The following is a 25,169-nucleotide window of genomic DNA, read 5'->3' as shown; positions in this document are numbered from 1 at the left end:
CTTCTGACAGTCTACACAGTGACAAAGGGCTTTCACCTCGGGTTCTCCTGCAAATTTGAGGGTATTTGTGAGTCTTTGCATCAGTGATTGGAAATGGTGGGTGACAGATTGGAGGACTTGATGTTGAACGGTGACACCGGAATCTCCTTGACATGCCAAGGTTTGGATTCTAGCGAGACCAATGATTGCAAAAATGCATGGAGTATGGTGTCAAAGTTAGGCATACCTTCGAATTCATACTTAATCTCACCACATAAGCAGCTTCCTTTCGTAGTCATTGTGCCTATTCAGCCGAGTCTTATGCAAGGATGGGTCTGGGACGTGTTTATGGGATGCAAATACGGGAAGACAGTTTGAATCAAAAAAGAAGTAGAAAATAGAATTCTGAAGCCATCGTGATACGAAGTGTAAGCGCGGGGGAATACCATGGCTTCTCTGTGCATTCCGTTTGGTCAAGGAGTAGGTTTTCCTATCCATGGAATTTGGAATCATCATGAAGAGCTAGTGTTATCCCCTTGTGAAGCTTTGTCAGTCTTATGGAGCTTTGGCACCTAGAGGGCCAGGCGGCACAGGGAGTGGTGCCATGCCGACAAGGGTCTGGGAGGGGTAATTTTAGCCTGTAGGGTCATCCCTGGGCGTAACGGAAACTCTGCAGACAGGATCTGAAGTTTTATTGTGGAACAGAGACGTTCAGGTATGATCAGTGTGCATGGATTCCGTTGACCTTTAAATCGCCTTTATTTGCCTCAGGGCGAACAAAAGCAACACTCTGAAAAGATATGACTAAGCGGATAGCCAGGAGAGCAGCCTGGAGGGTCTGTTGAATAGAGGCGGGAACAAGGCGGGTCGAACCATATGGATTTTGGAGCAAAGCAATCGCTTATTGCCCGTTGATAAACTCTCACGCGTATACCTCGTCATAGGTTCACTGACTAAAGCTCAATGAATCCCGCTTTGTGAAAAGGACGTATAGGAACTCGTATGTCAATTGTTCCCGAAACAAAGAGGATGTTGTGATAAGTTGAAGCTACTGGATCTTCACCTCCATTTCTGAATGATAACTTAGAATTGTGAAGTGGTGAAGCAGCTTTGTGTCAAAGGCGGCAGTGAAAATCCCCCGAAATTGTGGAATATCTCGAGCATCCAAGCATGAGGTGGTGTCAATCTCTTCATGACGTCCAGCCAGGGGCTCGCCAGGATGGCCACTGTTTCTTGTTGCAGTCAGTGAGAAGCGAGTGGGCAGCTCCCGCGGTGATCCAAAAGACATCCTTGTGAGTGTCGGGTGTGGATTCAAGGTCCTTGCGGTCTGCTGACTTGAGAGACTCAGCATTTCTTCAATCCTTGCCATCTCGATATGTGGTAATGTAGCCCTTTCCCATGTTTTGTGCCTTCTTCCACAGACTAGCGAAGTCATTATCCTGGTCTGGATATTTTGCGAGCTGCTCTCGTCGGATACGGATTGCGGCGGCTGTGGTTCCCACACATATTGCAAATATGGGGTCGAAGAATCTGCTTCGCTGTAGTTAGTGACGATATATGCAGCGGGCGTCCAATGGGCGAGAAGAACACCTGGAGGCCACAAATCATACTTGGAAATAAGCCAGGGCTGAGCAACTGAGGACATGACAGCACGGGATCTTCGTAGCACTGAGTACAGGAGGCAGCGGGCGGACTAGTAGTACAACGATACCAGTCGAAGGTCATGTAACCAAATGTTCCTGAAATGGACAAAGCTCCAGATTGGCACGCGATCAAAGCTTGGGTAACTGCCAAGCCTGCGCAAAGGAGACTTCAACACATACCTCATGCAACTGTTCTTGGAAATGATCAGAATAAGTGAAGTTTTTGCCCTGCAGAATGTGAGAAGAAAGCTCTTCACAATGCTTTTCAATCCTGTAGTTCAGTTACCCCGCCGTAAGGGTAGATCATGGAGCGCAGCTCACTTCCTACAAGCTCGAGCAAGGTGACAGGTAGGAAACATTGTTCTGCCATTCCGCAGAAATCGAATACTGACGATGTTCGTGGGACAGCTCAATGCGTCGACCCTTCGGACCTTTTCTCGACCTTCAAACCACTTTTACTTCAATATTTGCCCTTGCGTAATCTACACTGGAAGTCTCCAAACCGGCCCCTGAGATCGATTAACACCCTGCATGTGGACCTTATTAAAGATGGAAATGAGACCACTTCCGTACCTGAAAGGCGCCATCAGATACCAGGCCTGCGTCAAACACCCTACTTGAAGATATATCTGCTCAGATGCGATGACAATGAGACTTATAAAGCAACCTGCCGGAAGCAAATAAGGGAATGGATTAAGAGCACTGCACAGCAGGCAGAAAGCAAAACAGCAGCAAGTAATCAGGAAAAACACGATGCCTTCGAATGGCTCATTGTTCATGTGGTCTTCCCGGAAACACCTGCTGCAGCCCAGTTACGGAAATCGAAAGAGGCTCGGTTGGGCACAACAGATAGCTCAGACAGCATCACTAACAAGTCGAAATGGCCAGGCAAGGGCTCCTCAAACGTATTCGAGAAACTTCGTGCGGATTTCAATGGGTCCTCGAAATCAGCTGTTGAGCGTGTCGCTCAAATAAGCGTTCCAAATGCGGGACAGCAGATATCCGTTGAGATGCAGGAACAATTCCATGATCTTGTAGAGAAACTCAAATTGACCATCCTTTCCTCGTTCGATCTTCGAGTCAGCCAGTATGAAGAAGACATCCAGGAAAAAGACAGTCAGCGGATACTACCTGGCTGGAATTTCAATACCTTCTTCGTACTTAAGGAGGGTCTCGCCAGGGGGTTTGAGAATGTGGGTCTTTTCGAGGACGCACTTGTCGTTTATGACGAGCTGGCACATGGCTTGGATATCATTATTCACGAACAATTGGAAGTTAAAGGCTCTGACCATGGCGGTAGATTTCTTCCGTACAGTGACGAACTGAAGGACAAAATTCAAGCATGTTTAAAAGATACGAACGAGGGCACTGGAGATAATGCCCGCCCAAATCTCGATCTGGATGCTGACCCGGCTGTGCGGTTGCAACGTCGGGATTATCCTCTAGACGCAAGTAGAAGTCCGTTCCGGGAGCTCATTCTTGCAAACGACATTTCCATCTTCGACTTCCGTTTATACATTTTTTCCCGGCAGCTGGATTTGCTTTTAAGAAGTGCCAATGCACGTTCTGTTGCAGATGAACCATCAGAATCGCAAGCAGAACATTCAGCGCTTGAGGAACAATTTTTACCTTTGGCTGATGCCTGTCAACGGACACTGGACTTTGTGACGAATGGAACACGTACTTTGCGCCATGACCTTGAATTGGCACTGGAGATGAACGAAGTCATGTCAACAGATGAAAGACACTTTCGGAGCTCGGTCATCTCAAATTTTATCCTCTCTTGGATGTACGTATCATCGCTACAAGTATTGGCACAAACAAGTAGTCCCGGCTTGATCCTACCGTCAGCTGAAGCCATGCCTTCTCGGACGATTAGTAAGTCGAGTTCTCGTTTCCAGGCGTCAAATCCGTTTAAATCTGCCATCGAGCCTTCGCCCAGGACTTTCTCTCGGACACCAAGTCCTATAAAGTTAGACTTGACGGCGCGTTCAGCTCGGTCTGGTAATGGGCTCGCACAACCGAGCAGCACGTTGGCGAGCAGGACCGGCGCGGAGGAACTAGCAGGTGCAAGAGCAGAGCTTTACCTGCTTGCAAGAGCAGCTGTGCAACAAATTGGTGACCAGCATGGTTGGACAAATCGATGGAGTGTTCCTGGGCTTGCCGAGGTGCAGGATGTGGCACTGGAGACAGCCCATCTCCCGAATGGAGAAGCTGCCGAGAAAGTAATGTGCCCCGTCATTAATGGTCTTCAACATCTTGATCTTAGGAGCATCTTTCATTCTAAGAAGTCTTTCAATATGCTGTTCGGGTGTCTGACCACGTTCAGTTACCGTCATCTGTTAGTTGCGAAAAGGACGAATTCTGCAGAGAAGGCCATCGCCGAACTCGCAGTGTTGAAGTATGAAGCTGGCGAATACGAATCAGGAGCATCTTACCTTGGTCGTATAGCCTCTTACTATAGCGACGCTCAATGGCCAGCCCTGGAAACAACGTTTTTGGAGCTTTATGCGAGTTGCATGAAGGAGCTTGGTCGTCATGGTGAGTATGTCAGCAGTCTCCTCAGACTCTTGGGCCAAGTCCGACGCTCTCAGCAGACATATCCTTTATCCTCTGTCGACAGATATCTAGCTGAACTCTGGTTGTTCTCGGAGAATCTGACAAGTTCTGTCTCCGCAAAGTTCAGTGACTTCTTTTCTATAAGGAGATTAGCTCCGTATATTCATCATCATCAAGATCGGGATGGTTTCTTCATCTCCATGGACTTAGCTTTCATTGGCGCCAGTGTTGAAGTACCTAATGGCCTTCAAATGACACTTTCGTCGACCCACGAGTCGACTCCATCGACAATCACTTTGCATAGCCACCCCATCAAGATCGTCAACTCACCCATTCGAGTTGAGCTCAACTCTAATCTATCTATCTTTGGCTGGTATGTTATCGAAAAATTAGAGTTGAAAATCGGCAATATCCTCTTCATAGAGAACTACAAAGACAAGTTTTCAGCTCTGGTCGATCAACCGAAGCTCAATCATCATCGTTCGTTGCGATTCTTCATCTATCCGCCATTTCGTTCTCTGCAAGCAACTGCTTGCCCTGCTCATTATCTACATCTAGCACAACCTCGTTCGATACAAATTGAGATGCGGACTGGATGGAACGAGATTCAAGCTTGTACCTTGTCGATGAAATCCGGCACACCTGGTCTTAGACTTCGTTTGCATGATGCTAAAGTTCAGGCAACGGATGGCCTTGAAACGCCATCCTTGACAGGTCCCAGAGAGAGTACGCAGGCAATTCAAGTGACACACTGTCCAGCAGACTCAGAGTACCAATTTTTGATCCCTTACACGGTGGAAAATGCAGACATACCTGTCATTAGTGCCAGATTAGATATCGAGTACTCCACAGCCAAAGGCAACTTTCTTTACTCCAGTGTGGTTGCTATAAACACAATTCTTCCTGTCAGCGTTAATGTCCAGGACCTTTTCAAGGAAAATGCGTTGTTTTCACGCTTCACCATCAGCCCCGCAACGCTTGTCCCACTACGACTCTGGACGTACGAGATGCAGAGCTCAGAAGAAACCTACAGCATAGAATCGCATGCGGATAACGAGGACGCGATGGATGTATTCCCAAAACAGCCTGCAAGCCTAATGTACAAATTCACACGCTTACAACCTACTTCTGTGCTAAGAAACGGAGAACCTCCTCTAGCTCTCTCTGTCAGATTCAGCTGTCTCGATGAAGTTGTCCTCAAAGTGATCGAGCAACATTTCATAGCGTCGGTCACAGCGGGTCCCGTTGCTAGCCTCGCCCAACCGTTGTGTGCACATCTCCTGTCGACATTTCGCTCGCAGTGGTCAGCCCTGGATCTCGAGGTTATCTGTCTGTGCCATGAAATCGAGATCTGGCCGTTCGAGGACCTTGGTTGGGAGGCTGTGTTGAAGGGATTCGATATCACAACAAGCGGTCTGGCAAAGACCTGGCTTCAAGAATGGCATCAACACAATGTTATCATACCTATTTATAGCGACTTGGGTGGAAGTGACCCACCATCCCGGCAGATTGTGATTCCAGTCGACATTCCCAAGCCACCAATTGTTGTTACCGCATCACTCTACGTCGACTCCAGGCAAACCGAAGCTGTGAAAATTGGCGAGGCTCTGCTAGCTGACTTGGAAATTTCAGTCACGCGGGACTGGGCAGCAGCTGAGTCTTTGACTGAAAAAGATGTCCAGCTGCAGATATCTTTTGAGGTGCTGGCACCACCTGATAATTGGACAATTGGTGGTACGAGGAAAGGGCGCTTACTTGCGCAAGACCCGGTGCAATCCATGCCTGTCATCCTCTTGCCTCAGCGAACAGGAAATTTGCTGTTACCATCTGTTGAGGTAAAGTGCTATAAGGTGGAGACATTGGAAAGAGATGGTCCTTCTTCAGAAGGCACAAGGGTACCATGTGAAGTCGACCTCCGAAGTCTGGCTCAAAGTGTGCATGTTGTCAGTGGTATGAAGGAGACTGTCGTTGAGATAGAAGTTGATGCTGAGGCCACAAACCACACTGGTAGCGAAAAAAGAACCTGGCTTGTTGGCAGCAAAGGCAGGAGACCGCTATGACCAATACTGATAGAATACAAGTATGAGTAAGGTGGTCCACTCACACGTTTGCTAAGTAAGATAGAAGGATACGAAAGATGGACCTTAACATCATTTTTGTATACCTGCCGGCTGTGAAAGTTGCGCTTCGGTACAGACACTGAAAAGTCCTTGGCACTGGAACAACAAATTTGAGATACCATACCAACCACTGCTAAAATACACCTTCATATGGTGTCATTAAGCCCCCGATCACACGGTCGTTGTAGAAGGGCGTCGGTATTGCGGACTATTTCATATTGTCCTTCTTGGTCACTCAAGCCCTTAGCCACCATCGATGCTTGTCCAATGGCTCATCAGACTCTTACAATTAAGACGTCCGTGATGTCAGTAGACCATCGGCTGTCATGGCAGCCTGATCAAGCTTGGACCTCAGACATTGCTCGTGTCATTTTCCATCAACCTTTGTGTTTACTTCTCCGAAAGCAGCTGGAATGAAGTTTTGCATCATTAGTACCCAGTCACTTCCGTCATCGTTTGTTTACAAATCTGCTCGCAATTTCATGGCTTATCACAAGGTAAGTGCAACTATTAGATCAAAGCTTACGATAAGAATTTGACAGCTATCAGGCTGCCGGATAAAAATGATAAACCCAACCGGTAATTGTTAGCTATAAGACTCGCGCAACCCCCTTCCAAGCAAACTTATACCTCTCAACTACGAGGGAGTTGTATGTAACTATTTCAGAGAACAGCGCAATCAGAACGCTGTGAACCCTTGACGTTCTCAATCAGCTATGACACCAGCAGCCGAAGGAACGGACGTGAGCGGCGCCCAACTTTCTAACGCCGGCTTTCTACCATATTCGTCCAAGCTGCAGGATGTTGCGGAATTACTCATCGAACATATTGCCAGGCTCCTTGGATCGTCCATCGATCGCGTCCGCCATAGCTACGAAAGCCTTGAGCCGGGCTTCCATCTGGTGTTCAAGAGAGAGCTTTGTCTAAAACACGACAAACTCACGCTGAACGATCACAAAGGCAAGCGCCCACTCCAACTCATTGGCCATGAGAAGCTGGTGCATGCTGTAGCAGACCCTTCAGATGCGCTGGAGATCCTCGCACGACTGCTCGAAAAGGGTCGAGTCGAAGCTGTTAAAGCTGCGAGAAGGGCAGAGAAGGGCCAGCATGCTACAAATCCGCTTGTGATAGATGTCTCGAACCTGATTACACAAGCCGAACTGAGTTCTCAGCATGATATTGAGCTCCGCTTCAATGACCAGGGAATGGCGGCCTCGTGGAAGCACCCTCCAAACATCAGCTTGGAAGGTCTGCAAGAAATCACATCTCTAAGGGATCTTCACTGCCACCAAAATCTGGCCTTGAAACAGCCTATGGAATTTTGTACATTCATGGGTGGCGGTGGTGGCAGTGATGTTATTCAAGCTGCAGCTCTGGCCAAGCTGTTCACGAAAGCTAACCGTATCATGAGAGTGCCTGCAGTCATATCCATCAGAGCCCTACTCTCCAAATCAACATCAGCTGGCGAAAGGCGAAGCGTCTGGCACGAAGATGATCCGAAATGTAATCTACTCGAGAGCTCGAAGGGTGACCTGAAGATAGAGCTCCATCATCAAGGTAATGCACGATTTGTTGAGGATGCCATTGTAGACGACTTCGACAATGTCCGTCTTGTGGTTGACGACAAGTCACAAGATGAGCAGCGGCGCAACCGCTACGAAGGCGCTATCGGGGAGAACGTAGACAGCATTATCGTCGTCGACACGGGTGGCGATGTCCTTGGAGGCATGGATTCACACGCCAGCAAGAAGGCTCCCGACCAGGACCGTCGTACTCAACTAGCCACGGCGCAGATAGCCGCGGCAAAGAACCTTAATGCAATAGTTGCTATCGCCGCCGTTGGGGTCGACGCCCCACCAGATGCACAGCGCAAACTCGAGGCAAGTGATGCGGTATACTACAGGTTCACTGAGGGAGATAAGAAGTATTTGAAGGAATTGTATTCAAAGTGGCATTTCAATGGAACGCCGGAAAATCTAAAACAACATCCAGAACACTACGGCAAGACACCATTTGCGATGCTTGCTTCCTTCGATCTGCAGCCAGGCCAGAGGGGCTCTTTTCATGCGCTGCCTCTGCCGGAGTCAGTCATCAACGACTTTGACAACCCATGGGCTTGCATCACCTGGGTAGCGCCCGAGATGAGCTGCTTGATCCTAGTAAACCAAGCCAAACTGCTGTCGGTGATCGCGCCACAGAGAAATGACTGATGGGCTGAAATAAGACCGGGGAGGCCGGACTGTACAGGAACAAAAATCTATGTTTCCAAGAATGGCAGGCAATCTAGTTCGACCCCACAAACGCGTTCCAGTTGACCAATCCATTCTTGCATGAATTTGTGATCTCTGGGCCAGTGGCTGAGATAATATCCCTCCCGTTCCTCTGGATTTTGAAGTTCACCATACCAGTACGTCCATCCAACGTCACAGAGAAGTGATTGATGCCGCTGTGTGTGGCGCGGAGACTGCTACCAGCACCGCCAATGGAAACAATGACATCAGACGGTTCAGCGACGAGGACAGAGACGAAGATATTGTCTTGCGAGACCAGTTCTGGCGCTATGGCGGGCTGACCTTGAGCCGGGTTGTTGCCGGTAGTACCACCACTGTACCCGCCCTTGCCAGGATTGCGTTTGTACCAGAATGTTATCCCTTCTTCGGGGCTGGCAACAAGACTGTTGAAGGAAGAAATAGTGCTGCTGCCTGTTTTATAGGTGTCGATGTAGTAGGGCAGGAACTTCAACCAGGCTTCGTGGGGCATGTCGACCACATAGTCGGCACCCTTCGGGACAGAACTTTGGTGGATAGGGCCAATGTAGCTAGATTCACCAAAGTCATTCCAGGACAGGATCTGCACCATCGCGGGTTGTAAGCGGACGACTTGTTGCCAGCGGTCATGCCAGAGATTGTCGCCGCGCCACAGCCAGTTTTTGTGCCAATTCGGCATGTTGGTGTAGAACCAAGGTGACACAGGCATCATGAATGGCTTGCCGCTTAACATGTTCGTCCATTGCTCATCGGCCTCGGTGGTTTTGTCTTCAGCGCCATCAGGCCATGCATCCCAGGAGAATGCACCATCGGCGGTTTCCAGGTGAGACGCGAAACCTGCAGGACCCAAAGAAGACCAGTCAGGGATGAAGAAGCAACCAGTTGCGCTTTTGATGCCGGACCAGTCGCCGGTGTTGCTGACACCTTCGAAGGTGGAAACGAGCGGCTTGCCGTTATATCTGAATTGTGCATGGGAGGCCTTGTACTGGTTGATCTTGTTGATGACTTGATCCATACCCCAAGCGCCCATGCTGAGATAGTCGAAAGAGAGGAACATCTTGAAATCGCCGACAGCTTCGGCGGCAGAGTAAGCGGCGGCAAGGACGGCGTCGGTATTGGGATCACCAGCAGCAATGTTCATCGCAAAGCCATCGATCTTAGCAGCTTTTGCCATGGTGAGGTCGGATACCCAATCTTCGTGAGACATGTGGGCGCCATTCCCAGCCTAGAACAAGGGTTAACTGGATGTTCTTGGAATAGAGGTAGAGACTACTGGCAATGAAATGGGCAAAGACGAATCTGTCTTCGGCAGCGGCTACGGCAGCGGAGATCACTGCAAGAGCTAGTGAGAGGAACGTCTTGAAGAGCATGTTGTGCGATAGAGGGCAAGACAAGTAGGTTGTATGGTGCTTGAGGATGATGGAGGCAAGGATACAGGGCTGTTCTCTGTCCAGCTCAAATAACGATGGATATTGTCGGCTTCTCAGCACGAGAGTGAATTGGTGCCGGCATGAGTGCGAACACATCCATCCCTCATGTTCCTCCTTCGCTATCCGTGAATTTGGCTGTACTTGCACCAGAACCTTCACTCTTCTCACTTTCTCTTTATGCGCTAGCCGGCAACGACAACGACTCTCTTATAGCATTATCGAAAACACATTGTGTACTTCCAATCCGCATTTCTGGTTCCCCTTCTATCGATCTCCCGTTCGCTCGGTTTTCGCCGCCTGAGTCTACAAGACGCATGCAACCACAACATGCTTGGGAAATTATTCCTCTTCCTTCTGAGATGACCTTGAAGCCCATCTCCAACGTGGGCAAAAGAGATTAACTTACCCTGCTGATGACTTCTGTGATTGCGTTTCTCCTTACTCCTGGATCGAGAAAAAGGGTTCCACTTCTTCATCTTCAAGCAAGGAAAGAGTTCTAAGGCCAGCCAGAATATCCAAATCTCGATCTCAATACTTCAAAATGACGCATGTGGAGTGATTGCGGTGGCAAGAGGGAACAACTGATACATGGAGAAGCGAGGCGTGTTCTGTCTATTGCGAAGAGACGTCAAATGGCATTTAGTCAGCTGAGGTCTAACCCGCTTTAGTGCGAGCCGATTTGGGTTGGGCGCCACGCTAAGCATCACTCTGCTTCCACAACGCGGGAATTCCCGCTAACTGTGTATGATATCGATGTCTCCCCTCAGCATATTTTTCATGTTCAAGGCCTCATGTACGCTCTGGATTCAGATCTCTAGATTCATGCCGCGTCTCTGATGACTGCTTCAGTTACGGCCAACTCATCCGCAGCTTTGGAAACGCCTACCAAACATCCTTCTGAGGCTTGATGTATGTCGTTGAAATTCCGTTTGCATTGTTAGACAGATGCCCCAAATGGCACCCAAACCCGCTACAAAATTTCAGTCGGCTCTCTAGCCGAAGCACACAAGGTCGAGAAGATCTCAGGGAGCTCTTCGCCCATACACCAAAACCTCCATAAAAGAGAATCACATCTGAAGAGATAGCTGTGTTTAATGTTGATGCAGATTTGGAACCCGGCCTTCGGTCAATTGTATAGTAAGATATAAAAGCTAACTCTCATGCGCCGAAAATAAACTAGCCTCAGACAGAAGCCAAGCTAGACCTTACTCGGTGCCACCGAGAAATGAGTTCCAGTATCCAATCTGAATCTAGATTGTTGCAAAAATAGAGATTGACCAAGGTCCCCCCAGAAAACGAGGTTAAAGTCACTATGGTAAAAGATGCTGGAGAAGCCAGATAATCGAACCAGATCAACGAAATCTGTACATCATTCATTACCAGAGACGGCTTAACGTTGGGCTAGAACTCACTTTTCGGCGGCACCGAGTGTACAACGAGAGGCACTTCTGCGAGCTAATCGAAGATATGACAGCACTTGTCAATGCACTGGTGGAGCTCTCTCCAGCTGCCCAGGAGCGTCAGCGGCAACTAAGTGTTGAAGAGGTTGACAAGACGAAGGCAGCGCCCACGCCTTGATACTCTGAAAGAAGTGCCTCCGCAATCTGCTCCACCACAATCCCTGTCTACCTGAGGTGGCAGAGATATTGGTCCAAGAGCCACTTTTTCAAATATTTACACCTCTGTCTTCTGTAGATCCATCTGGGTCAGTAGGATCAATGATAGCCTCAAGAAAGGACCAGGTTTTCGGTCTCGAATGGCAGCGCATCTGCAAGGCTGTTGAGCCATTCCTTGTCGCTCAATTCGCCACCGCTCTTGAACTTGTTGAGCAGATACTCGCCATCCATGATGCCGTGTACATAGGATTCTCCTTTAAATTGGTGAGTGACGGGCTCGTTGTCGAGCTCACGAAGGATGAAGGGCATGTCACCGCCCATTAGCAGCCACACTTGATCTCCGAGTACGCAACTCTGATGACACAGGCCCATATAGCCTGAATCAGTTATGAAAAGCCGCTGCCTTGTCGTGGATTGGATTATACAAGCCGTCATAAAGTCTCCAGCATCGGAACGTAGAAGCGGCTCACCATTGGGTATGCTTATCAACGAGCTCGGGTTAGGTTCTGGAATTCTTGTAGGAGGCGCTAATCTAGCTGAGCGGTGTACAGCCTCGTTTTCGCCAGGGAGATAATCTGTGAGTCTCAAACGCGCGTAAGCTATGCTAATATGCTCACCAGTTGGTCCATAGATTTTGTCAGGCGCATAAGAATTTACGATTTGCGACCACTGTCCGTCGTTCAGCACATTATCACCAATACCCTTACCGTCTTCCAAGTTGTTGTCCGGTTCCGATAACACCTGGATTGTGCCCACATAAACACCATTAACGCCTAATGTCAGGGTTCTTTCAAGCACGGCAGATGCTCGGCTCGAGCCTGTAGAGTTGTAATGGCGATCAAGGCCATGTTTCACACTTTTGGGGCCTGAGGTGAGTCGTTCATTATATCGGTGGGCCTCAAAACGATAATCGGGTACCCACGATGGCAATTCTCTTGGTCCGGACCTAGCTACCTTGGAAGAAGGACCAATGCTGACCAGTGTGAGAACGGACAAGTCAGAGTACCTCTTCACAAAGAACTTGGTGATGTAGACAAATAAGTCCCGAAAGGGTTGCGAATAGTTGACAGGGAACGTCAGTGGCTCCACGTCCTCAGCAACTCCCAACAAGGCGTACACGTGATCCTGAGGTAGTGAAACTTTTTGTCCCGCCAAGACTCTCATCAAGTTAAGCAGCTCGAAGCAATAAGGAGCTGCCTGGCGGATGAGTGTAGCTTTGAACCAACTAGAATTCATTGAGTTGCAGACTGATATATAGCCCGCGAGCCCGTCCACCTCCTTGAGATTTGCAAGGTGGTCCGTAGTTCGACGGTCGAGAGCTTCCGCCACTTCACAGATCATTGTCCACTTTTGGATAGATGTGGAGAATTGTCCACAGACTATGCGCGCCTCTTGAGATAAAACGACCTCTTGAAATACCCACAATCTGGAGAACCACGGACGGCTGAATAAACCCCTAAAAGCCGACCATTCCGGAGAGTCTGCTGGGCTTATTTCAAGCGGGTAATATTCCGTTCTAATATTCCGCTTCCAATTATTTCCCAGCTTCTTCACCTGATCCACAACTTGTTTCGCGACATTGTCGATAAGGTCAAATGCCAGGGCTGTCTGAGCATCCGCAACACCGAGCCACACAATAACCTGCGAGGCTCTACCAAAAACCCGCCTCATCAGCTGCACCTGGTGTGTCTTCTCCTCTTCATTGTGCTGATCAATGCAAAGCTGATCAGCCCATAATGGAACATCCGCATCAATTCGACGAATCTGCTTTAAAGCTTGCCACAGATTATCGCTCAACCACAGACTGCCCGCCGAGGTGTCATCGTCGCAGCGACATTCTCTATCGGCTGGACCATCGCCCCAGCAATAAGATATAGCATGGTAGAAGGGGAGATGATCGACTTGGTAGGTTTGTAGCCTGATTCGGAGCGGGCTGTCGTCGGGGTCAGATAGTATGGTTGAGATGCGAATGTGGTTGTTAGGGAGCAACTATTGTCTAATTGGTCCGCTCCTTTCAGAAGCGTACTGTGCCGAAGAGCTAGCACGTCGCCGGAAGCCCTTATCCAGCCCTGGACGCTGGTCATACATTTTGAAGTACGGAGCCATTGAGCCATTTGGCCCTGTATCAGCACCTATACAAGACATGCTGGTTCAGGAATTTCGTATTATCTAGAATCTTGGGGAAGTTGATTTTTGCTGATATAGGTCTAACTAGTGCGAAGTCTCTTATAAAGTGCCTCGCAAAGCGCTGATGACTTGTCAGAGAAGGTTGGATACAATGAATGTTATTGACGAAAGGCTGTAAAATGTAGATGGAGCTCAGATACACTTCGCTCCTCATGTCGGCAGGACCAACGCTTCAGTAACTCGAGTAAAGCCAGCGAAGAACCATTCACTAATTGTACCCCATCGAGTCAGTCTCGATTTTTGAAGCCAGCTTAGTTTGACGGGCATGTGTGTGAAAGCGAAGGAAGTCTTTCACCATAGCTAAATCAGATAACAGAATCTAGGGGAAGGCCATTAATAGTGGAAAAGACAGAAACCAAGTTGGCTCTCCTGCGAAGCGTGCGATATCTTAAGTGAATTCTGATGGCCTTTATACAACCACAGGTACAGGTCGACTTCAAACAGGCTTGTAAAACCCATTAAGCTCCACCATATCCTCATTCAGTACTAATCAAAGGCGGCTACTACGAGTTAGCTCGTAGATACGAGGACCTCATGAGGACAGCCAGGGACGTAGCGTATAACAAGACGATAGACTGAGTAGGTAAAGGTGAGTTGGACGGCAAGTGAAAGGTACGGCGGACTGTGACGGGCTTAAGGTCAATTTAAACCTTAGGGACTCTGCTGTGGTTGTTTCTGGATTCTCTGTACTGTGGTAGGAGGCGTAAGTATTGTTAGCTCCAAGCTAGAAGATTTGTATGTGATACAGAATTGACGAAGATACATCTTTCTAAAGAGTATTAGTTTATTTAGCTTCTAGATCAGTGTCAATCATTATCATCACTGAGGGGTCAAGACTTACAGGCGCTTTGGTGGACGCCAGGCCCTTGTATTTATCGACAAGTGGCTAGTACTAATCCACGCTAACAATACTCATGCCTCCCAGCTTAGTACACCTGTCTGTAGTGATTCCTGCGGGCTCTTTGGGCTTTGCCGCGAGTGCTGGTGTGGTTGCTGCCTTGTGCCCTAACTTGGACACGTTGTGACCTCGTGCTGGTGAAGTGACTCGATTGTCAGACAAAGTGCATCTGGCACCTGTATATTTGGACATGGACGACAACAAGAGTCTGGGCGTGGCAAGAATCCTTCGGAGGTGATGTAACGTCCCAAATTGTAAGTCTGCTTGATGACATTGTGAAGAGCGACAATCGGGCGTTGAAAAGGGAAGGTCTTGGGGTCCATGGCCATGAGCATCAGATGACAGCCTTTCATAACGCTGAACCACATTGGATTTTCGGTACGATTGGGATTGACTAGGTCAATGTCTTCGCTGCACATGTTCCAGAGATTGAAAACCATGGTACATGTGTGCCACATCAGGTATGCCTGGGCAAAATTCTTGATTTCAACAGCGCCAAATGAGGCCTTTGCCAACTCGAGGATGTTCTTTTCCCCATTCGTCTGCAGACATTGGAGATCGCGGCATTGCGAGGAGAGATGGATGTGGCAGATATGTCAAGCTGATGTGAGGAAGAGATTTCGATGTTGTGGATCTGAAGCAGGAGAGGACAGGCACAGCTGCAAATTACTAAGGGTGTCCTGACCTCCTAATATCCATCAGAAGCACAATGAGAAATATTCAAGATACTTCTCTATTGCGTCTTCAGCGTCCTCCCGTACAGCTCTTTATTTGAAGTGTTGTTCTTTGCTCGAAGTGCCTGTACAAGTTCTAGTGTATCACTGTGCTCAGCTCACCTGTTCTTGATACTCGCATCACGGAACTCTTCAGGAACCTTCAAGCCATGTGCGAAAAGCCGCCATGTGTCATTCTTCTTGATGAAATGGGGGACATCATCAGACATCAATGACCATGGCTACTAAGCCACTCTTAAGCAACAATCTGGTATGATGGCAGCCAGTGATAGCACCGTTCTCATATTTGGAACAACCAATCACCCATGCATGGTGTTACAGGACATGGGTTTGAATCGACGTCTCGGAAAGAAATTTTTTCATCGACCGTCCCGATCATGGAACCACTGTATCGATCCTGCGGTTGCGCATGTCAAGATTTCCAAGCACTATCACTGACTGGACCGAACTGGCAGAGGTGATGGTGACAAGGAACTACTCGTGTGCCGACATCATCAGCGACTTCATCAGCGTCTTATCTGAAGCTCAGTACGGCAAACAATAAGAGCTAGGTGAAGCAAGCCATGCTCTGAAGTAAGTCATGCCCCCGAACAAGTACGGCAAAAGCACCTCACTGACTCCTCAGCAGTCACAAATGCTATGGAACGATCAAAAAATATGGACTCCAATTTGCAAGGACACTGAAGGGGCACTATCATTTGATAATGCAATGGAGTAAGGGTTCATTCAATTCACAACTCCATGACTGCAAGACATTATGATCGAGGTGAAGAGAATCGAAGGTATTACTTCTGCTCACGTGCCTATGCACACCCCCAGGCAACTGAAACCTGCCCGGAAGCCATTGTAGACGAGGTTGGTCGGTACTTGCCGGACCAGAGAGCTTTAGATGGGAACTAACGAAAATCAATATGCTACTCGATGAAAGGTTAGAACAAGATTTGGCAACTGACATCGCCTCCCCACGGACAATTGTAAACAGCTTGCGCTGTGGGGCTTTGGCGCCTGCAGAGCATTTTCATCCGAACTTTGTATTGATATTTCTACGTAGTAGTGGTAGAAAGGATGGGAACGCAAAGCTACGGAGGATTCACAGGCATACCCAGGATGTTGTACGGAGTATTGTTTAGGAATCTACTACGTAAGCTAGAGAGCAATCTCGGAGCTGGGTTTTATACTAGTAATAGGAATGCAAACTCGCCAAGTTTACTAGCTCACTGTTGTCACCACCAATTGATGCATTGAGTTGATAGTGCTCTCCAGCGCAGGCTTTGCAGCGCACCTGATATCTGGTACTGGATACTACGTAGTGGAACAAACCTCGGCAGTCGCCAGAACGTTATCTTTTCCGCATGTCGTCTCAGGAAACAAAGCAATGCAACGCCCACCGGCCCCAGACTTTGCAGGGTTGCCTTGAAATTTAGAACGAAATGCTTCGCCTCCACTCCAGTCTTGCACTATTGGTCAACTGTGCATATCAATTTCCCCGCTGATGGGCTTGGCGGGTGCTATATTTCGACAGAAATGATGCTACTACGTACTAGTAGTTACAAAACAAGCGAGATAACCGTCCTTGGCCCGAGATTGTGTGACAGGGATGGTGAGACACAGCCCCCAGCATGCATGCTGCAAACAGACTCCTTATGAATGTCGCCTATCAGAGTCAGCTCTCCACCACCGGCTGCCAAGAGTCGCCTCCGGGCTCTTACTTGCTGCCGTGAGGCGTGATGCATTACAATGGTGGGGAAGGAATAATTAGACCTGGGCCACTATGGAGCCATAGGTACTCCGTACCAGCACCTAATTCACTCCTCACGTCACACAAACCAGCCTGACCCCGTGAGGTTGATCCGATTTTTAATACGGCTCGCATGCCCGCTTCGCGACATCATCTCCTGCTCCCGCTTCCGAAACAAAACCCTCCTCCGTCCTCCGCCCTCTGTCCTCCCTGCTCAATGTCATCGACTTGAACTGCAATCAGTCGATCAACACCTCCATCACCGACACGATGGGTGTGTTTAATCGCAAGAGCACAAGCCCACCTGGCTATCCTAATAGAGATAGTTCACCGTTGAAGACCGAATACAACGCGCAAGCGTATTCACCAGAAAGTGGCTATCCACCACAAGAAATCCATGGCATTGAGTTCAGCGAAGAGACCAGGCTTACGCGTGGACTCAAAGCCCGTCACATTACCATGATTGCAATCGGAGGCGCGATTGGTACCGGGCTCATTATTGGTACTGGGGTTGCGCTCAGTCGAGCCGGTCCGGCGTCCATTTTGATTTCTTACACCCTCGTGGGCTTTCTGGTATGGATCGTTATGAGCGCTCTGGGAGAGATGGCAGCTTGGCTCCCACTTTCTTCTGGTTTTACTGGCTACGCTGCAAGATTCTGTGATCCCGCTCTTGGTTTTGCCTTGGGTTGGACGTACGTTAGATAATCCTCGTTCCTGCTCAAGCCACGTCACTGACCGTAGTAGATACTGGTTCAAGTACATCATTGTCACGCCGAACCAACTCACCGCAGGCGCGCTTGTGCTCCAGTTCTGGGTGCCTCGATCTAGAGTCAACCCTGGTGTTTTCATCGCAGTCTTCTGGATCGCCATTGTTTGCATCAACTACTTTGGCGTCAAGTTCTTTGGTGAATTCGAATTCTGGCTCAGTACAATCAAAGTCGGCATCATCGTTGGTGTTATTCTCCTGTCTCTTATCCTGGCACTAGGCGGGGGACCTGATGGCGACCGTAAAGGTTTCAGATATTGGAACGACCCAGGCGCTTTCAGACCCTACCTCTCGACCGGCGATTGGGGCAACTTCCTTGGTCTCTGGAATACTATGGGTAAACCTATCACAACTGCTCAATGATGGGATGTTCGCTAATCATTGGCAGTTACGGCCGTGTTCGCTTATCTGGGAACCGAGTTGGTGGGCGTCACGGTGGGCGAGGCTCAGAATCCACGTAAGACAATTCCTCGCGCGATCAAGCTCACCTTCTACCGAATCCTGTTCTTCTACGTGCTCAGCGTATTCCTCCTGGGCATGATCGTTCCTTACAACTCCGATCGTCTCGCTTTTGCCGTCGAAAGGGGCGGCACGACCGCTGCTGCGTCCCCCTTCGTGGTCGCGATTCAGATTGCAGGAATCCCTCATCTCCCTGGAATTTTAAACGGCTGCATTTGTATATTCGTCTTCTCAGCCGCCAACTCAGACCTCTACATAGCCAGCCGAACGCTCTACGGCCTCGCAAGTGAAGGGTATGCTCCGCGCATCTTCAAGCGCACCGATCGTCGAGGCGTGCCCATCTACGCCCTTGGATTGTCCTCCATTATAGCATTCATAGCGTTCTTGAACGTGGCAGACGACTCACGGAGGGTGTTCATCTACTTCGTCAACCTGGTCACCATCTTCGGCCTCCTGACCTGGATCTCTATCCTTGTCGCACACATCTGGTTCGTTCGTGCTCGCCAAGCTCAAGGAATTCCAGAATCTGCATTGGCCTTCAAAGCGCCCTTGGGCGTCTGGGGCTCGTATGGCGCACTGGCATTCTGTATTTTGATTGCCTTGACCAAGAACTTCTCTGCATTTGTCGGAAGATTCCAAACTGCTGATTTCATCACGGGATACCTGGGTATACCGCTGTACCTCATCATGCTTTTCGGCTATAAATTCTGGTACAAGACTAAGACGGTAAGCCCGGCAACGGCGGACTTCTACACTGGGAAGGATCTCATTGATCGTGAGGAGGAGGAATTCTTGGCCCATAAGGCTGAGAGGGAGAGGTTGGGCGGAAGGAATGGCAGTTGGTTCTACAGGACGTTTGTGGCGTGGTTGTTCTGATCTAGAGATATCTGTTGGGATGGGCTCTGATATGAGTTGATGCCAATCTTCAAATTGTACTTGAGTCTTCATATCGTTGCACAAGTGTGAAGCTGAGTAGCTGTGAAAAATATTTATGGTCATAGGTGTTGCCTGGCACTGCCCTTCAGAGGTCTAGTGGTAATTTGGTGCATAACGGTTTTCGCTACGGAGGGCGCCATCAAGATTGTTAGGCTGAAGCTAGTGGGCTTAGACCGGAACGGCTTTTTAAGTACATCTTGGAAGCCTTCACACATAGTTGTATGTAGCTTGAAGCAATATCTACAAGCTAAGAGATTGTTGGTGATGCGTGGCCAATAAAGGTGTATGGCACTGTATCTTTGTAACAGGTGGATGTTGGGCGCAAAGTCAAACAACACTGATGTCCACCCTGGTAGTATTGCTAGAAGCGGGAAGATACGAGTACGCAAGATTTACGCAAGACTTATGCAAGATTTACGCCCCATCAGGCATAGTCAGCCTACACCCGGGCACCAGAACCGAGGCTCTAGCCTCCACACTGAGTCGTGGTCATAGACGCAATCTTATGTGCTTGGCTATGCACAGCGGGCAGACTGAACGGAAGAACTGTTGTCCGCCTCTTCACTTCTGTTCATACTATTATTTTCTTTTCGTACATTGTAGACCCTTTCTGACACAGCTCTTTTCACTCTGCTCGCAACTTCAAGAACCTAGGGCGCCCTCCTGGTCAGGCCCACTTCCCCATTCTAATCTTAGCATTAAGACTACGGCATCTCTTTCAGGCCCCATGTTCAATATAATTTGGAAATATATTTCCCTGCGGTAGACAAGACCCTGCCGTAGGTAGAGCTGGTACTCAACATGGCTCTCATACCGCGACAAATCGCGGCTTTGACCGTCAAAAATCTTCTCATCACTCTCGTTCGACATTGGTTCTCTACTCCGTTTCGCGCATTTTTACTACCTTGTATTTTCATTGCTTTCATGTATAGAGTCCTTCCTACTACCAGTGTTCACAGCGATTAACAGTGCTAGTTCATACTCACGGAACCTCTTCATTCCACCTTCGGTTTATGGCATCGGTGAGCCGACTCCGGTCCGGTCGTTAGGCGATGCATTGGATCTGGTGTCAGGAGGAAGAGACAAGCTAGTCCTGGTCAACAGTGGATTCACAGGAGGAGATATCGAGCAAGTCATCAACGGCATTGCCGAGCCGGCACGGCAGGCAGGGACGCAGGTTGATATCATCGCCAATGAAGGAGATCTGGCCAACATTTGTCGCAACTCCCTTCGAGGCACCTCCTCTTGCATCGCCGCAGCAGTGTTCTACTCGTCACCAAACGAAGGGCAGGGTGAAAGATGGAATTACTCTATCCGAGCAGACGGTGCTCTGGGGTCCAAGATTGTGGTAGACTCCGACACGAACGATGTTGAAATATATGCACTACCTCTCCAGCACGCGATTGACTTTACAATCGCTGGCCTCAACACCTCATCTGATGTTACGCCGCTACCAAGTGAAGTGCAAAAATATCCTTACACGTCGGAGACAGCCGAGCAGAGGAGAGACAATATTCGGATACGATACATGGGCGGAATTATAGACATTTTGGCAGTGGCCATCTTCATTGGTATGGTTGGCACGACTTATCAGCTGACTGGCCTCATTGCTGTGGAGCGTGAGATTGGAATGGCGCAACTACTAGATTGCATGATGCCCAATCGTGCTCGATGGCAACCACAGATGGTCCGGATCATCTCCAACCATCTGGCTTTCGACATCATCTATGCTCCAGGATGGATCATCATTGGCATTATTCTTTCTGCAGGGATATTCAGTAGGACGTCCGGAGCCATTGTCGTCATTTATCATATTCTTTCTGGTCTGTCTTTATGTTCCTTCTCGATTCTTGGTGGCGCATTCTTCCGTAAAGCTCAACTAAGTGGAATCACCATGGTGATTGTCAGCTTACTTTTAGCTGTTGTCTCACAAGTGGCCTCCAAAGCTAGTACTGGCGCAGTGGCTATATTGTCGTTACTCTTCCCACCGATGAACTACGTTTACTTCACGATTTTGATGGCTCGGTGGGAAAGACAGAACGTTGGAACCAATATGGTGAAGCCAGCTCCCGAAAATCCATGGACACTTCCTGGGATTGCATTGTGGATCTTTCTCATCGTTCAGATCATCGTCTTCCCGATTCTGGGTGCGTTGGTGGAGCGGACCTTGTATGGAACAGGATCAAAGAGCAGAACTGTCTCCGAATCGGCTGAAGCCCCTGATGCAGTAATACTCAATTCCTTTTCCAAAGAGTTCCGACCAAGCTGGCTTCGCAAGCATTTCGGATTCATGTTTGGCTCAAGAAGGGATACTGTTCTTGCGGTCAACGACCTCAGCGTCTCGGCCATCAGAGGCCAAATCATGGTGTTGCTGGGTGCAAATGGTAGTGGCAAGTCGACCACTCTCGATGCCATTGCTGGGCTGACGAAGGTTACCTCTGGCTCTATCCACCTCAACATTGCTCAAGGTGCAGGTGGATTTGGCCTGTGTCCTCAAAAGAATGTCTTGTGGGATGATCTCACGGTACAAGAGCATGTCTCGATCTTTAACAAGATTAAATGCTTCGGGAAGCCCGACTCTAAGGCTGGTCTCAAAGCCCTCATCTCGGCGTGCGACGTTGGGCATAAACTCCAATCTAGAACCAAAACATTGTCTGGAGGTCAGAAGCGCAAGGTCCAGTTGGCCATGATGTTTACCGGTGGATCCAGCGTTTGCGCCGTCGATGAGGTTTCAAGTGGTCTGGATCCAATATCTCGACGCAGAATTTGGGACATCTTACTGGCCGAGAGAGGCACCAGATCCATCATTCTGACCACACATTTCCTGGACGAAGCAGATTTGCTGTCTGATCATATCGCTATACTCTCCAAAGGTTCTCTCAAAGTGGAGGGTACAGCAGTTGAACTAAAGCACAAGTTTGGTTCTGGCTACCGAGTTCATGTCTACAACCTTCCAGATGGAAGGCCGCTTCCGGAGTACCCTGGCATACCTTCTGAAACGCAGTATGACAAGAGAATATTCATACTTCAGGACTCGGCTCAGGCCGCAGAATTCGTGTCCCAGCTTGAGAACGAGGGGATTAAGGAATACCAAGTCAGCGGTCCGACCATTGAGGACGTCTTCTTGAAGGTTGCAGAAGAAGTGAGGTCGGACTCTCCTGAGCCTTTGCGTGCAGGATCCCCCACAAGCCAAGACGACAAGGATGGTGCGGTCGTGGTCAAAGAGAAGTCCGTCGGGGCTCATACTCAAGGAGCTCCCGAACTAGTCAGCGGAAAACGCATTGGTATGCCAAAGCAAGCTTGGGTGCTCTTCTGCAAACGCTTAACAGTTTTCCGACGCAATCGTCTGCCATATATTGCTGCACTCTTGATCCCAGTTATCGCCGCCGGACTTGTGACGTTGTTCCTCAATAACTTCGAATCAGCGGGTTGCTCTCCAACGGAAACGATCACGGTGTCTGATGTCTCTTCCCTTGTGTCTCAAGTTGATTTCGACCTTGTTGTTGGCCCAAGAGATCGCCTGTCGCCGTCCTCCTTGGAGATGTTTGCCAGAACCCTCCCTGGTGGCGGAGGAGAAACCACTCCTGGCAACCTCACAGGCTTGATGAATTCCATACATATGGTGGATACACTTGCCGAATTTAATGACTATATCGACACGAGGTTTGCAAACGTTACTCCTGGTGGTTTCTTCTTGGGCGATTCATCCTCACCACCAACATTCGCCTGGCGAGGAAATAGAGACATATCATTCGCAACCATCACACAAAATGCACTTGACGTCCTTCTTACCAACATTTCGATCAGCAGCCAGTATCAGGCATTTGACATACCCATCCCCGCTGACGTTGGCAAGGCTCTTCAGCTGATCGTCTACTTCGGTCTCGCCATGGCAGTCTACCCTTCATTTTTCGCTCTCTATCCAACGGTCGAGCGTCTACGTAATGTCAGAGCTCTGCACTACAGCAACGGCGTACGCAGTCTGCCTCTTTGGCTGGCCTATGTCTCCTTCGATTTTATCATCGTGGTGGCCACCAGCGTCCTTGCGACAATCATATTTCGAGCTGTCTCCAATATCTGGTACCACCTCGAATACCTATTTGTCGTCCTTTTCTTGTACGGTCTCGCATCAACGCTGCTCTCGTATGTCATATCCCTGTTTTCCAGATCGCAATTAGCTGCTTTTGCTTTCGCAGCAGGCAGTCAAGCAGTCATGTTCTTGCTGTACTTCATCGCGTATATGTCCATACTCACGTACTCACCAACAGCCAAGATCGATTCACATGTCACGATTGCACATTTCACGATTGCCATCATATCACCAGCTGCAAATCTTACCAGGTCGCTCTTCATCGCATTGAATGTGTTCTCCCTTGTTTGTCGAGACCGCGAATTCGCTACCTATCCGGGTGAGATAACTTTGTACGGCGGTCCGATCCTATATCTCATCCTTCAATCATTCTTCCTGTTCGGTCTTCTCCTTTGGTGGGATAGTGGCCCGCTGCTCCGCCGTCTTCGAAAACGATTCCGTACTGTTGACGCCGAAGACAAATCCACTGCTGAAGAAGAAGTGTCAAAGGAACTCACGCGTGTCACTTCATCTCGAGACGGTCTGCGTGTCCTCAATGTCACCAAGCAATTCAAATCGAACCTCGCTGTGGATCACGTTACTTTTGGCGTTCCCCGTAGCGAGGTTTTTGCGCTCCTTGGCCCTAATGGTGCTGGAAAGTCAACCATCATCTCTCTCATTCGAGGAGACATCCAGCCCAGTCGTCAGGGAGGAGACATATTTGTAGAAGATGTCTAGGTGGCCAACAACCGTGCACAGGAGAGATCACACCGAGGTGTATGTCCTCAGTTCGATGCTATGGACACCATGACTGTGGTTGAGCACTTGAACTTCTATGCTCGAATCCGAGGAGTGCCTGATCCCACACACAACGTCAATGAGGTGATGCGAGCAGTCGGTCTCCAGCCTTATGCAAATCGTATGGCGGCTAAACTCTCGGGCGGTAACAAGCGCAAGCTCTCGCTTGGAATCGCTCTCATGGGCAACCCTTCGGTGCTGCTCCTTGACGAACCTTCTTCCGGCATGGACGCTGCCAGCAAACGAGTCATGTGGCGGACTCTTGCTTCCGTTGTGCCCGGCCGCTCGCTCGTGCTCACCACACACAGCATGGAGGAAGCCGACGCGCTCGCCAACCGAGCAGGAATCATGGCGAGTAGAATGCTGGCGCTAGGAACAACCGACTACCTCCGACGAAAACACGGTGACGCCTATCACGTGCACCTCGTACACAAAGCCGCACCCCACACCGCTGACGCCGACATGGAAAGAATCCGGCAATTCGTCACGGCCGAGTTCCCTGGCGCCAACGTCGAAGAGAAGACCTGGCACGGCCAGATGAGATTCTCCGTGCCCATGAACACTCGCAATGCCTCCGTCGTGTCGGAAAAGGACGCCATCGCCGTGGGAGATCGTGCTCCGGCCACCTCCATGGGCGCCAGCATCTCCGCGCTCTTCACGTTACTGGAGAAGAACAAGCAGAACCTCGGCTTCGAGTATTACAGTGTCAGTCAGACGACGCTGGATCAGGTCTTTTTGAGTATCGTCGGTAAGCATAATGTCGAGGGCGAGGATCATCGGGGTACGCGTAGGAATGGGGCTGCTGGGCCGAGGAATGGAGTTGGTTGGGCAGGGCTTTGTTGTTGGCCGGTTGCTTAGCTGATTGCTGGGAGGAGACGGGGGTGGGAATGGCGTTGCGTACGATGTTAATGGTTTGCGGTTTGGGGGATTCGGTTGGTACTAGATATATATACCATGGGACTTGGGTGTA

The 25,169-nt window shown here is 49.3% G+C and overlaps 8 protein-coding genes across 8 annotated transcripts; 5 read left to right on the top strand and 3 right to left on the bottom strand.

Moving 5' to 3' along the window:
* Positions 1 to 1,334: 1,334 nt before the first annotated feature.
* Positions 1,335 to 1,624, bottom strand: EPUS_03049 (uncharacterized protein; the record flags this gene model as incomplete). Its single annotated transcript, XM_007802991.1, has 2 exons — positions 1,335 to 1,509; positions 1,590 to 1,624. The coding sequence occupies 2 exons, from the start codon at positions 1,622 to 1,624 to the stop codon at positions 1,335 to 1,337; spliced, it is 210 nt and encodes a 69-aa protein (XP_007801182.1).
* Positions 1,625 to 1,927: 303 nt separating this feature from the next.
* Positions 1,928 to 6,241, top strand: EPUS_03048 (uncharacterized protein; the record flags this gene model as incomplete). Its single annotated transcript, XM_007802990.1, has 1 exon — positions 1,928 to 6,241. One exon carries the CDS (start codon positions 1,928 to 1,930, stop codon positions 6,239 to 6,241), a length of 4,314 nt encoding a protein of 1,437 aa, XP_007801181.1.
* Positions 6,242 to 7,017: 776 nt separating this feature from the next.
* On the top strand, positions 7,018 to 8,511 carry EPUS_03047 (uncharacterized protein; the record flags this gene model as incomplete). Its single annotated transcript, XM_007802989.1, has 1 exon — positions 7,018 to 8,511. One exon carries the CDS (start codon positions 7,018 to 7,020, stop codon positions 8,509 to 8,511), a length of 1,494 nt encoding a protein of 497 aa, XP_007801180.1.
* A 73-nt stretch (positions 8,512 to 8,584) lies between these two features.
* EPUS_03046 (uncharacterized protein) lies at positions 8,585 to 9,742 on the bottom strand (the record flags this gene model as incomplete). Its single annotated transcript, XM_007802988.1, has 1 exon — positions 8,585 to 9,742. One exon carries the CDS (start codon positions 9,740 to 9,742, stop codon positions 8,585 to 8,587), a length of 1,158 nt encoding a protein of 385 aa, XP_007801179.1.
* A 1,983-nt stretch (positions 9,743 to 11,725) lies between these two features.
* On the bottom strand, positions 11,726 to 13,720 carry EPUS_03045 (uncharacterized protein; the record flags this gene model as incomplete). Its single annotated transcript, XM_007802987.1, has 2 exons — positions 11,726 to 13,547; positions 13,641 to 13,720. The coding sequence occupies 2 exons, from the start codon at positions 13,718 to 13,720 to the stop codon at positions 11,726 to 11,728; spliced, it is 1,902 nt and encodes a 633-aa protein (XP_007801178.1).
* A 3,721-nt stretch (positions 13,721 to 17,441) lies between these two features.
* EPUS_03044 (uncharacterized protein) lies at positions 17,442 to 19,272 on the top strand (the record flags this gene model as incomplete). Its single annotated transcript, XM_007802986.1, has 3 exons — positions 17,442 to 17,863; positions 17,916 to 18,274; positions 18,326 to 19,272. The coding sequence occupies 3 exons, from the start codon at positions 17,442 to 17,444 to the stop codon at positions 19,270 to 19,272; spliced, it is 1,728 nt and encodes a 575-aa protein (XP_007801177.1).
* Positions 19,273 to 20,133: 861 nt separating this feature from the next.
* EPUS_03043 (uncharacterized protein) lies at positions 20,134 to 24,139 on the top strand (the record flags this gene model as incomplete). Its single annotated transcript, XM_007802985.1, has 2 exons — positions 20,134 to 20,258; positions 20,308 to 24,139. The coding sequence occupies 2 exons, from the start codon at positions 20,134 to 20,136 to the stop codon at positions 24,137 to 24,139; spliced, it is 3,957 nt and encodes a 1,318-aa protein (XP_007801176.1).
* A 69-nt stretch (positions 24,140 to 24,208) lies between these two features.
* On the top strand, positions 24,209 to 25,142 carry EPUS_03042 (uncharacterized protein; the record flags this gene model as incomplete). Its single annotated transcript, XM_007802984.1, has 2 exons — positions 24,209 to 24,980; positions 25,072 to 25,142. The coding sequence occupies 2 exons, from the start codon at positions 24,209 to 24,211 to the stop codon at positions 25,140 to 25,142; spliced, it is 843 nt and encodes a 280-aa protein (XP_007801175.1).
* Positions 25,143 to 25,169: the final 27 nt, after the last annotated feature.

The sequence above is a fragment of the Endocarpon pusillum genome, assembly GCF_000464535.1.
Source record: "Endocarpon pusillum Z07020 unplaced genomic scaffold scaffold189, whole genome shotgun sequence".
NCBI lineage: Eukaryota > Fungi > Ascomycota > Eurotiomycetes > Verrucariales > Verrucariaceae > Endocarpon > Endocarpon pusillum.
The sequence above is the reverse complement of the archived record's forward strand: the minus strand, read 5'-3'. Positions and strand labels throughout refer to the sequence as shown.